At 36.2% G+C, this 16,124-nt stretch overlaps 1 protein-coding gene across 1 annotated transcript in view; it reads left to right on the top strand.

Annotated features, from left to right (window-relative positions):
* Positions 1 to 16,124, top strand: part of JAK2 (Janus kinase 2) — a 161,089-nt gene that overhangs the window by 21,076 nt on the left and 123,889 nt on the right. The window contains exon 2 of the mRNA XM_049774261.1: positions 12,579 to 12,825. Within this exon, the coding sequence (XP_049630218.1) occupies positions 12,603 to 12,825 (223 nt within the window). The 5' untranslated portion in view covers positions 12,579 to 12,602. The remainder of the gene's footprint in view (positions 1 to 12,578; positions 12,826 to 16,124) is intronic.

Here is a 16,124-nt window from a genome sequence, read left to right as displayed (position 1 = left end):
ATAATCATTTATTTTGTCATTTTTCACTCTGCCACAGGATTACTCAACTTAGTCATTTACTCAGTTTCATTTTGGGTCTCATTTACTACTTCAGTCCTTTCCTCTTTACCTCACTGCCTTACTCATTTTTACTCATTTATTCATAGCTTGCAATTTATGTCACTCTGCGTTTGCTGAGTTGGTCAATCAGCCATTTATGTATCTCATGCAATCAGTTAATCAACCAGTAGATATATGTAATCAATCATTCAGTAAATACTACTCAGTGTCTATTTGTGTTATGTCCAGGGTGCAGTATTAAAGGTGTCATGTAAACTAATGAATGTAACTTGAGGGACAGAGGAGCTCCTACACAGTGTTCAGCATATCCAGGGCCACTCTGGCATTCTTGGCCAAACTACTGTGGCTTGGTGCAAAGGCCTGAGGATGTGATGGTGCTTAGGACCTGCAGTTCTGGGAATATTTAAGTCACTTTGATGACTGGGGGCCTTTAAGGCCGCATCTGTTGGTACAAGATGATGTAGGCCGCATCTGTTGGTGCAAGATGATATACCTGAAAATCTTGAGAGACCATATTGCAGGGGTCCTCAAACTTTTTAAACGGGGCAGTTCACTGTTCCTCAGACCATTTGAGGGTCTGACTGTAGTAAAAACAAAACTTATGAACGGATTCTTATGCACACTGCATATATCTTATTTTGCAATGAAGAAACAAAACAGATACAAATACAGTATGTGGCCTGCGGGCCATAGTTTGAGGACCACTGCCATATTGTGTAGGTAATCAAATCTAAATCAGGCCCTGTACTATCTTGTGGTCCAGCAAACATCTCTTAATATTTTATACTATTCTATTCACTAAGTAGGCCATGGTTTACCAGATTAATGAAATGTAATTTAAAATAGTATTTCTTTTTTTAAAAATAATATTTTATTTAAACACCTTGATTACAAACATGATTGTGTTTGGGTTTCAGTCATGTAAAGAATATCCCCATCACCAGTGCAACATTCCCATAACCAATGTCCCAAATCTCCCTCCTCCCCACCCCACCCTCGCCTGTACTCTAGACAGGCTTTCTACTTCCCTTATTCATTCACATTGTTAGGATAGTTCTCAAAGTAGTTCTTTCTCTAACTGAACTCATCACTCTTTGTGGTGAGCTTCATGTCGTGAGCTGGACTTTCCAGCCCTCCTCTCTTTTGTCTCTGAAAATTATTGCGAGAATGTCTTTCCTTTTTCTTAAAACCCAGAGATGAGTGAGACCATTCTGCGTCTTTCTCTCTCTCTGACTTATTTCACTCAGCATAATAAATTTCATGTACATCCATGTATAGGAAAATTTCATGACTTCATCTCTCTTGATGGCTGTATAATATTCCATTGTGTATATGTACCACCGTTTCTTTAGAAATTCATCTCTTGAAGGGTATCTTGGTTGTTTCCAGTGTCTTGCTATGGCAAATAGTGCTGCAGTGAATATAGGTGTAAGGAAGGGATTTTTGTATGGTATTTTTGTGTTCCTAGGATATATCCCTAGGAGTGGTATAGCTGATCATATGGGAGCTCAATTTCCAGTTTTTGGAGGAATCTCCATATCACTTTCCGTAAAGATTGGACTAGATGCCATTCCCACCAGCAGTAGATAAGAGTTCTTTTCTCTCCACATCCCCGCCAACACTGCTTGTTCTCATTCTTTGTGATATGTGCCAATCTCTGTGGTGTGAGGTGGTATCTCATAGTTGTTTTGTTTTGTTTTTTGGGCCACATCCAGTAACGCTCAGGGGTTACTCCTGGCTATGCACTCAGAAGTTGCTCCTGGCTTGGGGGACCATATGGGACACCGGGGGATCGAACCGCGGTCCGTCCAAGGCTAGCGCAGGCAAGGCAGGCACCTTACCTTTAGCGCCACCGCCCGGCCCCCTCATAGTTGTTTTGATTTGCATCACCCTTATGATTAGTGATGTGGAGCATTTTTTCATGTGTCTTTTGACCATTTGTATTTCTTCTTTATCAAATTGTCTGTCCATTTCTTCTCCCCATTTTTTGATAGGATTAGATGTTTTTTTCTTGTAAAGTTCTGTCAGTGCCTGTATATTTTGGATATTAGCCCCTTATCTGATAGGTATTGAGTGAATAGTTTCTCCCACTCAGTGCTTGGCTCTTTTATCCTGGGCACTATTTCCTTTGAGGTGCAGAAGCTTCACAGCTTAATATATTCCCATCTGTTAATGTCTGCTTTCACTTGTTTGGAGAGTGCAGTTTCCTCCTCACAGATGCCTTTAGTTCAGTGTTATGGAGTGTTTTACCTATGTGTTGTTCTATATATCTTATGGTATCAGGTCTTTAATCCATTTGGATTTTACCTTCATACGTGATGTTAGCTGGAGATCTAAGTTCAATATTTTGCAGGTGGCCAGCCAGTTGTGCCAACACCACTTGTTGAAGAGGATTTCTTTGCTCCATTTAGGATTTCTTGCTCCTTTATCAAAAATTAGGTGATTGTATGTCTGGGGGAACATTCTCTGAGTATTCAAGCCTATTCCACTGATCTGAGGGTCTGTCTTTATTCCAATACCATGCTGTTTTGACAATTATTGCTTTGTAATACAGTTTAAAGTTAGGGAAAGTAATGCCTCCCATACTCTTTTTCCCAAGGATTGCTTTAGCTATTTGAGGTTGTTTACTGTTCCAAATGAATTTCAACAGTTTTTGATCCACTTCTTCGAAGAATGTCATGGGTATCGTTAGAGCAGGGGTCCTCAAACTTTTTAAACAGAGGGCCAGTTCACTGTCCCTCAGACCATTGTAGGGTCTGACTATAGTAAAAAGAAAACTTATGAATGAATTCTTATGCACACTGCATATATCTTATTTTGCAATGAAGAAACAAAACAGATACAAATACAATATGTGGCCCGTGGGCCATAGTTTGAGGACCACTGCTCGAGGAACTACATTAAATCTGTACAAGCTTTGGGGAGTATTGTCATTATAATGATGTTAATCCTGCCAATCCATGAGCAGGGTATGTGTTTCCATTTCCGTGTGTCCTCTCTTATTTCTTGAAGCAGGGTTTTTATAGTTTTCTTTGTATACGTCCTTCACATCTTTAGTCAAGTTGACTCCAAGATATTTGAGTTTGTGTGGCACTAATGTGAATGGGGTTGTTTTCTTAATGTCCATTTCTTCCCTATTATTATTGGTGTATAAAAAGGCCATTGATTTCTGTGTGTTAATTTGTAGCCTGCCACCTTGCTATATGAGTCTATTGTTTCTAGAAGCTTTTTGGTAGAGTCTTTAGAGTTTTCTAAGTAGAGTATCATGTCATGTGCAAACAGTGAGAGCTTGACTTCTTCCTTTCCTATATGGATTCCCTTGATATCTTTTTCTTGCCCAATTGCTATAGCAAGTACTTCCAGTGCTATGTTGAATAGGAGTGGTGAGAGAGGACAGCCTTGTCTTGTGCCAGAATTTAGAGGGAAGGCTTTTAGTTTTTCTCCATTGAGGAAAATATTTGTCATTGTCTTGTGGTAGATGGCCTTAACTATATTGAGATATGTTCCTTTCATTCCCATCTTGCTGAGAGTTTTGATCAAGAATGGGTGTTAGACCTTATCAATTGCTTTCTCTGCATCTACTGATATGATCATGTGATTTTTATTTTTCTTGTTATTGATGTTTTGTATTATGTTGATAGATTTACGGATGTTAAACCAGCCTTGCATTCCTGGGATGAAACCTACTTGATCGTAGTGGATGATCTTTTTAATGAGGCATTGAATCCTATTTGCCAGGATTTTGTTGAGGATCTTTGCATCTGTGTTCATCAGGGATATTGGTCTGTAATTTTCTTTTTTTGTAGCATCTCTGTCTGGTTTAGGTATCAAGGTGATGTTGGCTTCATAAAAGCTATTTGGAAGTGTTCCCATTTTTTCGATTTCATGAAGAGTCTTGCCAGTATTGGTAGTAGTTCCTCTTGGAAAGTTTGAAAGAATTCATTAGTGAATCCATCTGGGCCTGGGCTTTTGTTTTTGGGCAGACAGGCTGTTTAGATATGCTATATCCTCTTTATTCAACCATAGAAGGTTATAAGAGTCTAAGAATTTATCCATTTCTTCCAGGTTCTCATTTTTAGTGGCTTAGAGTTTCTCAAAGTAGTTTCTGATTACCTTTTGAATCTCTGCAATATTGATAATGATCTCCCCCTTTTCATTACTCTCTCTCTCTCTTTTTTTTTTTTTTTTGCTTTTTTTATTTTTGTTCCCCTTTTCATTTCTAATACGAGTTATCAAGTTTCTCTTTCTTTCTTTGTTAGTTTTGCCAATGGTCTATCAATCTTGTTTATTTTTTCGAAGAACCAACTTCTGCTTTCGTTGATCTTTCGGATTGTTTTTTGGTTTTCCACTTTGTTGATTTCTGCTCTTAGCTTTGTTATTTCCTTCTGTCTCCCTATTTTTGGTTCCTCTTTTTAAGCACTTTTTAATTCTATGAGCTGCGTCATTAAGCTATTCAGATATGCCCTTCTTCCTTCCTGATGTGTGCTTGCAAATAAAATAGTATTTCATAATCCTAGTGTTTCACTATTAGATATTAGTTATCTATTTAATACTAGATATACAACATATTATTTTTGTTCTTTTTGAAAGAATAACTTTCTTAGATATTCTTTTTATTCATTTAAAAATAATCCTCTTCAAGACTGTGGGTATTCTCTTTATTCATTTTTTTTTCAGTTTGGGAGGGAAGGAACATTATCTTCATTTACTTTTTCTGTCTATTAATAATTTTATTCATATTTCAGTTTTAGGAAATATCTCTTTTGAAGTGCATATTTATGTTTTTTTGTCCATTTGTTTAAATAGTTTGTAAGAATTAGGTGTATAAACATACTAACCCTATGTAGCACATTTTCTCTGTTTTTAAAAGCCTGATAAAATTTTATTAATTATTAATAAAATATTTTATTAATTATTCCCCTTATTATGTTTTTTTTTGGTTTTGTTTTTTTTTGGGGGGCCACACCTGTGTGATGCTCAGGGGTTACTCTTGGCTCAGCACTCAGAAATTGCCCCTAGCTTGGGGGGACCATATGGGACACCAGGGGGATCGAATCGCTGTCCTTCCTTGGCTAGCGCTTGCAAGGCAGGCACCTTACCTCTAGCGCCACCTCACCGGCCCCCCTTTAGTATGTTTTGCTTAGAATTTAGACTTGGAAATAATGTGCGCAGCAAAGGTATTTTTATTATAGAAATAAAGAAAATGTATGGGTTTAAAGCAGGGGTCTCAAACTCGCGGCCCGTGGGCCACAAATGGCCCTCCGTACAGCATTTTGTGGCCTTGCCCTAGAGGAATCTTGTTTTGTTTTGTTTTAGTTGTTTGGGTCACACACCCCAATGTTCAAGGTTTACTGCTGACTTTGCACTCAAGGATTATCTCGACTTTGCCTCCTGCGGCCCCCAGGTAAATTGAGTTTGAGACCCCTGGTTTAAAGCATTAAAGAAATAACTGAAAATGTTTAACTGCAGGTAGATGAGGGGACTAATAAGAAGAGCATGAATCTTAACAGTAGTGAAATAAGGAGGATTTACAAACATTTGAATATGTTTACAGTATAACATAAGAAAGTCTAGTTCATCATAGAGATTATTTACTAGTGGCTGTCATACTGATTTTGAAATAGTTTTATACTTTATTATATACATGCTTTAGAAGTTTTGTTTTTTCATTTCTTAGCATATGTGTATCATATGCAATTTCTAGAAATACTCCTTTTGTGCTGCATAGTACATTTTGGGTGGAAGATTTATATATTTGAATTTTGAAGTATTTTTTTAATCCACTGAGATAGTTTTTTTGTATAGATAGCATCTCTTGCTAACTAAATTCCATGTATTTTTCTCACAGCCTGCTTTTTTTCTGATTTGTTTATAGCTCCTTTTTTCAGGAAAACAAAACATTTAATGTAATAGATCTATTTGAGTAGAAACTTTTAATGTCTTCAGTGTTATGTGATATTCATCTTTTTATTCGACCTTCCAAGTGGTACTTAGGTTGGCCCCTCTTATTGATTCTTTGTTAGCCAGGCTTGATGTTCACTTTAATATTTCAAGTTATTAACTATAGCTAAAACGCTATTTCGTTCGACAGGAAAAAGATGTCCCTGAAGTTTTTTATTTTTTAAATGTATGAGTGGATTGGAATACCTTGCTTTAGCTGGTTACTCTGAGTCTGTTTGTCTTTATACCTCATGTGAGTCCTAATGCATAACACTGATGAATCATGCTTTTTAAATGCAAACTTCTATTATTCTGTGTCTTTTGGTGATAGACACTCAAATTTGATTCTTTTGTTTTCTGGGAAATTTGCATTCCTGGTTTTATCTACTTTTATCTGAATTTTTATTTGTTTATTTTATTTATAGTGAATATCTTAAGTTCTCTCATTTTGTTTCAGTCTCTAGAGGCTCCAGATTTTCTGTTTTATGGTTACATGTGGACTATATCAGTATCTTTATATTTCTATGATATATACCTTTCTGTGTGACTATTGATTGATTTATTGGTCATCTTTAAAATATTGATTGGTCATCTTTAAACTAAACAGATGTCTCTCCTTCTTTGGAAGAAAGAAACTTTATTTATGGCTCATTTTCTTATTTATTTATTTATTTATTTATTTATTTATTTATTTATTTATTTATTTATTTATTTATTTTAGTTTTTGGGCCACACCCGGCGGTGCTCAGGGGTTACTCCTGGCTGTCTGCTCAGAAATAACTCCTGGCAGGCACGGGGGACCATATGGGACACTGGGATTCGAACCAACCACCTTTGGTCCTGGATCGGCTGCTTGCAGGGCAAATGCCGCTGTGCCATCTCTCCGGGCCCTCATTTTCTTATTTTATGTTTTTTGTTTGTTTGTTTGTTTTGTATTATTGCTGCCAACTGATCATCATGCTTAAAGTTTTGTTTTTTTTCGGCCATATCCGTTTGATGCTCAGGGGTTACTCCTGGCTAAGTGCTCAGAAATTGCTACTGGCTTGGGGGGGACCATATGGGACGCCGGGGGATCGAACCGCGGTCCTTTCCTTGGCTAGCGCTTGCAAGGCAGACACCTTACCTTACCTCTAGCGCCACCTCACCGGCCCCATGCTTAAAGTTTAATGTTCTGTTTTTTTCTTTTGCTGAACAAGAATTTCAGCATTGTGATGTCTTTTTTTTTTTTTTTAAATCTGAAAAAGCCTTTATTTCTCTATCATATTTAAATGACAATTTTGCAGTATTACTTGCTGGAAGTTTTTATGTTTTAATCTTTGAATATGTTATTCTGATCTCTCCTAATCTTTGTTGGTTTTTTTTTTTTTTTGGTTTATGGGCCACACCCGGTAACGCCCAGGGGTTACTCCTGGCTATGTGCTCAGAAGTTGCTCCTGGCTTGGGGGACCATATGGGACACCGGGGGATCGAACCGCGGTCCGTCCAAGGCTAGCGCAGGCAAGGCAGGCACCTTACCTTTAGCGCCACCACCCGGCCCTTTTTTTTTTTTTTTTTTTTTTAGCTTTGTTGGGTTTTATTAGTTGACCCCACAGTTCTTCATTTCCCCTGCTTGGAGTGCAATTCTTGCTGCACATACTGGCTTGTTTTCTCTAGGCAGTAACAGATGTTCTGATTTCTATCTCTATTCTCCCAGCAGCACAGGTTATTAACTACCCACTTTCAAAAATACAGGTGCTGGTATTGTTAAAATCTGTAATGATAAGCTGTGTAGACATTTTATGACATAGCTAGTTGATTTCTGTGTTTATGAGGAAGGGAGTATTGGGACATAGCCTATGGTGTTTACGGGCTGCACCCTGTTAAGAATTCTTCCTGGCAACTATGTGATATCTACTAGGCTACAAGCAAGCCTTAAATACTGTACTGTCTGCCCATTGTACTGTTTTAAGGGGAATTTTCTTCCCTCTCTAGATCTGTTCCTTTGTGTTTTGTAGGTGAACATTCTGTTCTTTGATCTTTTAGTTGATTTTTAAGTTTCTGTTTCTTATTTTTATTTTGCAACTACCTTATTTTATTTGGCCTATAATCATAAAGGTTTGGTACCCTTTTGCACCGATAAAAGGTTAATTTTTTTATGGTTATGCCTTTCTTACTGTTTTGCTTATAAGTACCATATAGCTTTAAATTATCTGTACAAATGCTTTTTGTCTAACTTGGGTTTATTATTTTATTATTTACATTTATTGTGTTTATTAATATGTTGATTTAAAATTTTTATTCTTATTTACTTTTTTATTCCTTCTTAATTCCTTATAGATTACAAGTCTTTTGTTTTTACCTTTATGTTATCTCTCTCTCTCTCTCTCTCTCTCTCTTTGATAAAAGGGTCTTGGGGCTGGAGCACAATGATAGGGAAGTGCGTAGGGTGTTTACCTTCTATATGGCTGACCTGGATTTTATCCCAGCATTCCACATTGTCCTCCAAGCCACCTAGGAGTAGTTTCTGAAAATAGAACCAAGAGTAACCCTGGAGCACCAGTAGGTATGGTCCAAAACCCAAAATTTAAATAAAGGGTCTTCCATGCAGTTCTTAGGAAACTGAAGGCATCCCTGCTGACAAGTCTGGGATACCATCCTACATACTTTTTAAAACATGTGCTCAAAGTGTTTCTAACAAAATAGATAAGGGTGCAACGTTTTATATATATCTATATAGATATATATCTATATATCTATATATATAGATATATATAAACATGTGTATGTGTGTGTGTGTGTGTGTGTGTTTAATTTGCTTGTTTTGGGGTCACACCTGGCACTTGGGTTTATTACCTGCTCTGCACTCATAAATCACTCCTGTCAGGGTTGGGGGATAATATGGGATGCCAGGGATCAAACTTAGATCAACTTTGTGCAAGGCAAACTCCCTACCCACTGTTCTATCACTCCAGTCCATTTTATGTTTTTATACTATAGTTTTACTCTCACTTTCTTGAAAGATTTAAAATTTTTCATTAAAAAACTTGCCACCTAATAGTACTTAATACTGTCAGTTTTGGTGTTTTAATAACGATGTATCTTAAATGCTTTCTGTCTGAATTATCTTTTTTATTGAAGTACATTATTAGTAGTAATCTTATTTAGTCTGTGTGTCACTTAACGTTTTGTCTTTAAAATGCCTAGAAATACTTTTCTTTATTTTGTACTATAAAAGTGTTTTCTTCAGTTTTCATCATTTCTTTTTGAAAATAGTACTTAATTGTCAGGGCCAGAGAATGTCATTCTGTGAGTGGTAAACTGCCTGCCTTGTATGCATGAGACTTGGGTTCAAGACCTACCACTGCAACAATAAAACAACTAAGAACAAAACAACAACACAAGAAATTTAAAACACAAGAAACAAAACTGTTTTGGCCAGACCAACTAGTCCAGGAGGCAAGATACTTGCCTAGCAAGTAGCTGACCTCTTTTGTGTCTTCAGCACAGCATATGGTCTCTTGAACACCACTCAGGAGTGGTTCCTATGCTTATAGCCAGGAGTAAGCCCTAACTGCTGACACGTGTAGCTCAAAAATCAAGGAAAAACAGCCTCACTGCATTATCTAGTGTTGCTGAAGAGAAGATGTCAGTTTAATTTTCATTTTTTTTAAATATTCCCTTTTGTTTTTAAAGATTTCTGTTAAATCTTACCTTTCTCTTTAGCATAACTTGTCCATTATGTTCTTCAGTTTGCTTTTGATGTCTGTGTGTATTTTCATTATTTTAAAAAAAATTCATTTCTCCCTATTTTTTGATGGGAGTAGATTTATTTTCTTGTAAAGTTCCATCAGTGCCTTGTATATTTTGGATATTAGCCCCTTATCTGATGAGTATTGGGTGAATAGTTTCTCCCACTCAGTGGGTGGCTCTTGTATCATGGGCACTATTTACTTTGAGGTGCAGAAGCTCCTCAGCTTAATATATTCCCATCTTTATATCTTCGCTTCCACTTGTTTGGAGAGTGCTGTTTCCTCCTTTTATTTTTGGGAAACATCCTGTGGTGGTTGGGTTACTCCTGGCTCAATCAGAAATCACTCCTGGCAGGCTTGGGGGACCATATGGAATTCAGGACTGAACCTCGTTCAGCAATATGTACGGCAAATGCCTACCCATTGTAAAACCATTCTGGCTCCTAAACTTCTTTCTAAGGGTTAACAGAACAAGATCAAAATGATGTTCTTAGCATATATAACTTCAGAGTAGGTCTACAGTTACTTTATATATTTCAAACTTGAAATCTGAACCTCAAACTGAAGTATCGGAAAAACCCTTCACAGTATGCAGGGTTGTGTGCTTCAGCCTGCAGTCTACAGAGTGTTCTGAGGGTGGTAGCTTGCCAAGAACTATTTCTAAATTCCACACTCTTGTGGGACACAGGAATGTAAATTTCTCCAGCTCTCAGAACTCAGTGGGACATATCAAGAGTATCATGGACAAATACCAGGGCACAGACATTTCAAAAGAGTAAAGGAGATATTTGTATTCTGAATCCCAGCAAAGGGAGAGCAGGAAGATAGTACCCACTCTCTGGGATAGCTGGACAGGATTAAGACCAGGTAAAAGTACATTTAGAAACCTGCCTTTCTTTTATATGACCATGATGATTATTAAACAGGATTTTTTTTTTACAGAATTATTCAGCTCCAGACTTTTTTGCTTCTTGCTGTACTATGTGGTGTTTTAAGGACTCATTAGTCTTAGAGGACTCGTGATCCTATGCATCATTGACCCCTAGAACCAGGTGATGCAAAAATATCTTATAATAGCAGTTGCAAAGATAAGAATCCTGTACAAGAGTAGGAGAGTTTTTCCCACTCTTATGCATAGTACTATTATTGTAGTATCAGAAGAGCAGAAGTTCCACCAAGCTTCCAGACCCAGAAGATCCAGAGAAGATCCATGAGCTACAATTGAAAAACTTGGGCATTGCGTTCATGCAAAATTCCTTTCTGTGAGATCTTTTGTTTTCTTTTGTTTTGTTTTGTTTTATTTTGTTTTAGGAAAAGGGGGTTTACAAAGATAGGGGCATTCAGTAAGCTTGCCTATAGACATGTTTGTTAAATGCCCGACTTTCAGTTGATGTTTTAAAATAAGTAAGTTGAGCTTCCTTTACTTTAAGTTTGGGTATGATTGGTTTCCTCTGTTGCTGGACCATAAATAGGTGAATTAGTGTGCCTTTTAAGAGCTTTTTCTCAGATCACTAAAGTATTATAAATATTAGAAGTATTGAAAGGAAAGGCTTTTATTTTTAACATTAAATCCTTGGGGGTGTCTTATATCTCAGGTATAGGTCTTAGGTCTTAAACTCTTCAGTCTTTAGCTAGGATCTCTTTTTTTGAGTTTTCTCTGTATTGTGAGTGGCCATGCCACAGAATCATGAGATTCTGACCTTGCCTTTGCTTCCATCTTGGTATAGACTTTCTCTCCTTTATTTAATCCATAGTCTAGGAGTTGTTTAGTCAGTGCATAGGTATTCCCTTGAATCCTGCTTGGGAGATTTGAAGGCTTGCATATATGCATACAACTACATCTAGTATAGTTCATGATACATACATAAAATCACTTCTAGCAAAAAGCGTCAGTTTACAATGACCAGGACTGGACAAACTAGTTTGCCTGGAGCCTAGAAATGGTCTTATGTCAGAAAACTTCAGGGGTAAGATCTCCTTGTACTTTGGCCAAAAGTTTTTCCTTTCCATGACCCCCATACTTTGGTGGGCCCATGCAAATAATAATTGCCACTCTAACATTGTTTATACAGTGCTCCTTTGACTCTAAACCTTTAAGAAACCACTAGTAAAAATATCTGGAACTGCAAAAAAAAAAGGTTTACATTAGTGTTAACATATATGCTTTTAGTTACACTAGCATTCTGGGGGATAAAGGAGGCAGAAAGGGATATATGCTTGGGAACAGGGATAAAGGGAGGACAACAGTGGTGGTGATGGATATTCCCCTGATTCAATGTTAATATGTACCTAAAATACTACTGTGAAAGATATGTAAGTCATTATGATCAAAAAATTGTGTTTTATTCAGAAATGTTCTTTGCCTTACATGTATTATTATATTAATTATATGTTATGTTATGTTACTATATTATGTTATGTCAGTTTACCTCAATATGTTAAGCAATTTTGTCTCTTGAATAAATTCTTACAATAAAGAAAAGCATCAGTTTATCCCAGCTAGAAATAGTAAGTTTCTTCTTACAGATAATAGGCTATTATCTCTCCATAATTCAGAGTATTTCAGTTGTTAAGAAATAATGGAGTTTGACAGGATCTCTTCTATTGTCATTTAACAATTTTGTTTGATTGTTTGGTTAGTATTATTTATATTATAGTGCTGTGGTTGTAAGCTTTAGTTTTATAGTCCTTATATATAAGAATTTTATGATCTTGATGCTTTTCACCATGGTAATATGCAGTATTTACTTAATAGATTTGACACTAACTGCTTGACAGTGAAGATTTTTTTTTGCAAAGAAAGGATACCAGGTTAAAATCTTTCATTTGTAACTTTACTTTCTTTTGCAGACAAATGATTTGAAAAAGAACTACATGGGAATGGCTTGCCTTACAATGACAGAAATGGAAGAAACATCATTACCTATACATCAGAATGGTAATATTCCTGGCAACGCTAATACTGTGACACAAATAGATCCAGTTTTACAAGTGTATCTTTATCACTCGCTTGGGAAAGCTGAGGGAGATTACTTGAAGTTTCCAACTGGGGAATATGTTGCTGAAGAAATTTGTATTGCTGCTTCTAAAGCTTGTGGTAAGTATTAAATGAAAGATATTCTTCTTATGAATAGGTTGTTTCTTAATTATGTTGCTGTAGTGAAGTATATACTATGGTGCATTTTTGTGTAGTGTGTGGCTAAATGTATATTTCATGATGATGACGATTGTGATGATGGTTATGATGGTTTTTGGGCCACATACTCCGGTGCTCAGGGTTTAGCCCTGGCTCTTTTCTCAGGTCTTTCTTGTGACTCTGTGCTCAGGGATCACTCTTGACAGTGCTCAGGAGGTCTGGTGTGCTGGGGATTGAAGCTGAATCAGCAGGGGGCAAGGCAAGTGCCACATTTTACTCTCACTCTGGCCCTGTTTTTTTCATATTTATGGTAATGAGAAAACAATTGGAATTGAAGATAAATTTGATGACTTGTGCTAGTACTATTGACAAAATATTTACAATTCTCTAAATTATATGTTGAAATCTCTTTTAATTTGGTCATATTTATTTATTTTGGTATTTGAGCCATACCCAGCTGTACTCAGGCCTTTGCTCAGGGCCTTCTTCTGGCTTTATCTTCTTGCTATATCTGGTCATAACAGAAAGATAAGTTAGAAGATGAATCACCAGTGAACAAATTATTAGACACCAAATATGCTGGTGCCTTAATATTATACTCCCTATACTCCAGAACAATGAGAAATAAAACTTTTATTGACTAAAAGCCTCTTGGTAGCATTCTGAATGTACTACAATGCTAGTACAATTGGTACTGACAAATATTTGGGGAGTAATAAAGAGTACCTCATTGATAATGGCCAGAATTTCAATACTGATTAGTTAAGCTTTCATTTTGTAGGAGAGGTTGAAATTGCCATTGATTTATGTATTAAGGCTTGGTAAGTTTAACAGAAGTGCTTCCATTTTGTTACTGACACTTGCTTTCTTTAAAATAAAAATTAAATTTATTTTAGACATTGTGGTTTATAGTTGCTCATAATGTTGTCATTTCTGGCATTCAATATTCTAACACCAATCTCACTACCAATGTAACATGCCTTCCACCCTAATCATTAGTTTCCTGAAGCCTGCCCCTTGGCACATACACATAATTTACTTAATATTTCATGGTACAACTAAATGGTAATGGAATTATAGAAAAAAACTGTATTAAAAGAAAATTTGTGAAAGGTATTATCTCACAATAAGGTCTTATTTCATTATTGAAGGTCTGTTAAGCTCGATATTGTGAACTGAGTGTTCTATTGTTGATTTTGTTTGCTAAGATGATATGGCTTCTATGATAATTTCATACCTAATTTAGGAAGTTAATATTCAAAATATGAGGGCATTAAAATATGCCCAGATGGTTCACAATTTTGAAGATCTACAGAGTTGGGTTGGTGAGCTCATATGTTGACAGTGGTGATTCATAGAGAATGGCCCTTCAAAGAACTCCAGTGTGATCATCTGCATAGCCCTGATGTCCATAAGTTTTTCCTTTTAGTTGGGCCTCTATTTCAAGAGTTAAATAAGTCTATGGCATTGGTCGCTGGCTCTTGCTTTTTAATACTAGAAAATACCTTAGTAATCTTGGAGAGAATATTGGTAGAAACATGATATGAGTCATTCTGTTGTGGTCTTAGATCAAAATGTAGAAACTGTTGGAAAATGATTTTTGTGATATGTCAAGGAATTTGCCTAAATTGTGTTACTACTGTCATTTTTTTGTGTGGGAGTTATCAGTGAAATTAAGCTGCACTAATTTCTTCCTTTTAAAATTAGATTTATTGAGATACTATTTCTCTGATCATAATGAAATTAAATTATAAATTAGCATTCAAAGATATATGAGAAGAGTCAAACATTCTAAATAATAACATTTATAATTAACTCATGGATAAAAAGAAAACATGAAATTAAATATGAATGGTTTTGAGTCAGTTGATAATAGAATTGCAGCATACCAAAATTAGTGGGATAGAGCTAAAGTAGAATGTAGAGGGAGCCTTTAATTGGCTAGAGTGATTGCTAACAAAAAAAGGTATTGAAGGTATATCCTCACTCCTCCATGATTGCTTGTAGTAAAATTTGAAAAGAAGGTATACCTAAAGGCAGAATTGATAAACAAAAACAAAGCAAAAACTGAAAATCTAAAAAATTCTCTCTCAATCCATGTAGTGAAAATGTTACAAGGTCAGACTAGAATATTACTAACTGAACAAATTATAAGTTTAGTAAGCCTTCTTTAAAAAATAGATGAATTAGTCCCTAAAACTATGAAAAGATGAACTGAAGGCAATTTAGCAATCTTCAAGTCTACCCTTTCCTTTTATAGCCCAGAGTACAAGGGCTGTAGAGGTATAGTGATTTAAAAGCAAGAGTTGCTAGTGTTTGGAGGAAACCCTGAGCTTGCTGCATTGAAGATTTCACTAGTGTACTGAACTCAATTGGCCACTTTTACTGCTACTCTGGCAGTCTAAGAGCAGCTGACTTATTGGATAGTACAAGCAATAAGTCTAGGTGCAGTATGTCACAGGCCCAGGGACATGAATACTTTCATCTAGATTTCAAAGGTCAGAGCCACCAAATCTTTTGGTGCCTTGGTTGCAAGAAGCTTTGGGGACTTAACCCCTGCCAGAGTCTCAGAGGCATGATTGATAACCCATTGTGTCTGTAAGTGGAACTTCTGCCCCAGTAGAAGACAGAGAGGTTTATGATTTCTTTATTATTATCAAGTTAAAGAGGATTACTCTAAAGCCTTTTTGCTTACTGGAATTTCTAAGTTCTAGATTCGCTTGGTACCTGTCACTCATTTCTTTACCATTTTGCCCTTTTGCAATAGACAATACCTTGTCTTGGTCAGCTGCTCTTGTTTTATCATATTTTAGAGGTAACTAATTTGTTTCATTTCACAGGTTCTAAAAATTTCTCATGTTTAGAAAGTTATTTTCCTAATATATATATGTGTGTGTGTATATATATATACATATATATATATGTGTGTGTATATATATATGTGTATATATATATATATATATATATATATAATTTCTCAAATTGTAGCTTGTGTCCCCCAGATTTGAGTCAGGTGATATTTAGATAAAACTTAGACTTTATGACTTTTGAGAGAGTGATGGAATGAGTTAATATCTTTGGGATTGTAGGGATAAATTAATTTTAGTGGGGGATAAAATGAATTTCAGTCCTCAGGGGACCCAGGCCATTTTCTGTGATACTTGTCTGCCCTGCTGTGTGAACCTGATGGTTTTAGTGCATGGCCTTATTCTGTAGTGCTGCTCAATCAATTACAGTTATATTGGGCCCACCAGTAACAT

This window comes from Suncus etruscus, chromosome 1, assembly GCF_024139225.1.
Source record: "Suncus etruscus isolate mSunEtr1 chromosome 1, mSunEtr1.pri.cur, whole genome shotgun sequence".
In the NCBI taxonomy this organism is placed as follows: Eukaryota; Metazoa; Chordata; class Mammalia; order Eulipotyphla; family Soricidae; genus Suncus; species Suncus etruscus.
This window is presented reverse-complemented; position numbering and strand designations above follow the sequence as displayed.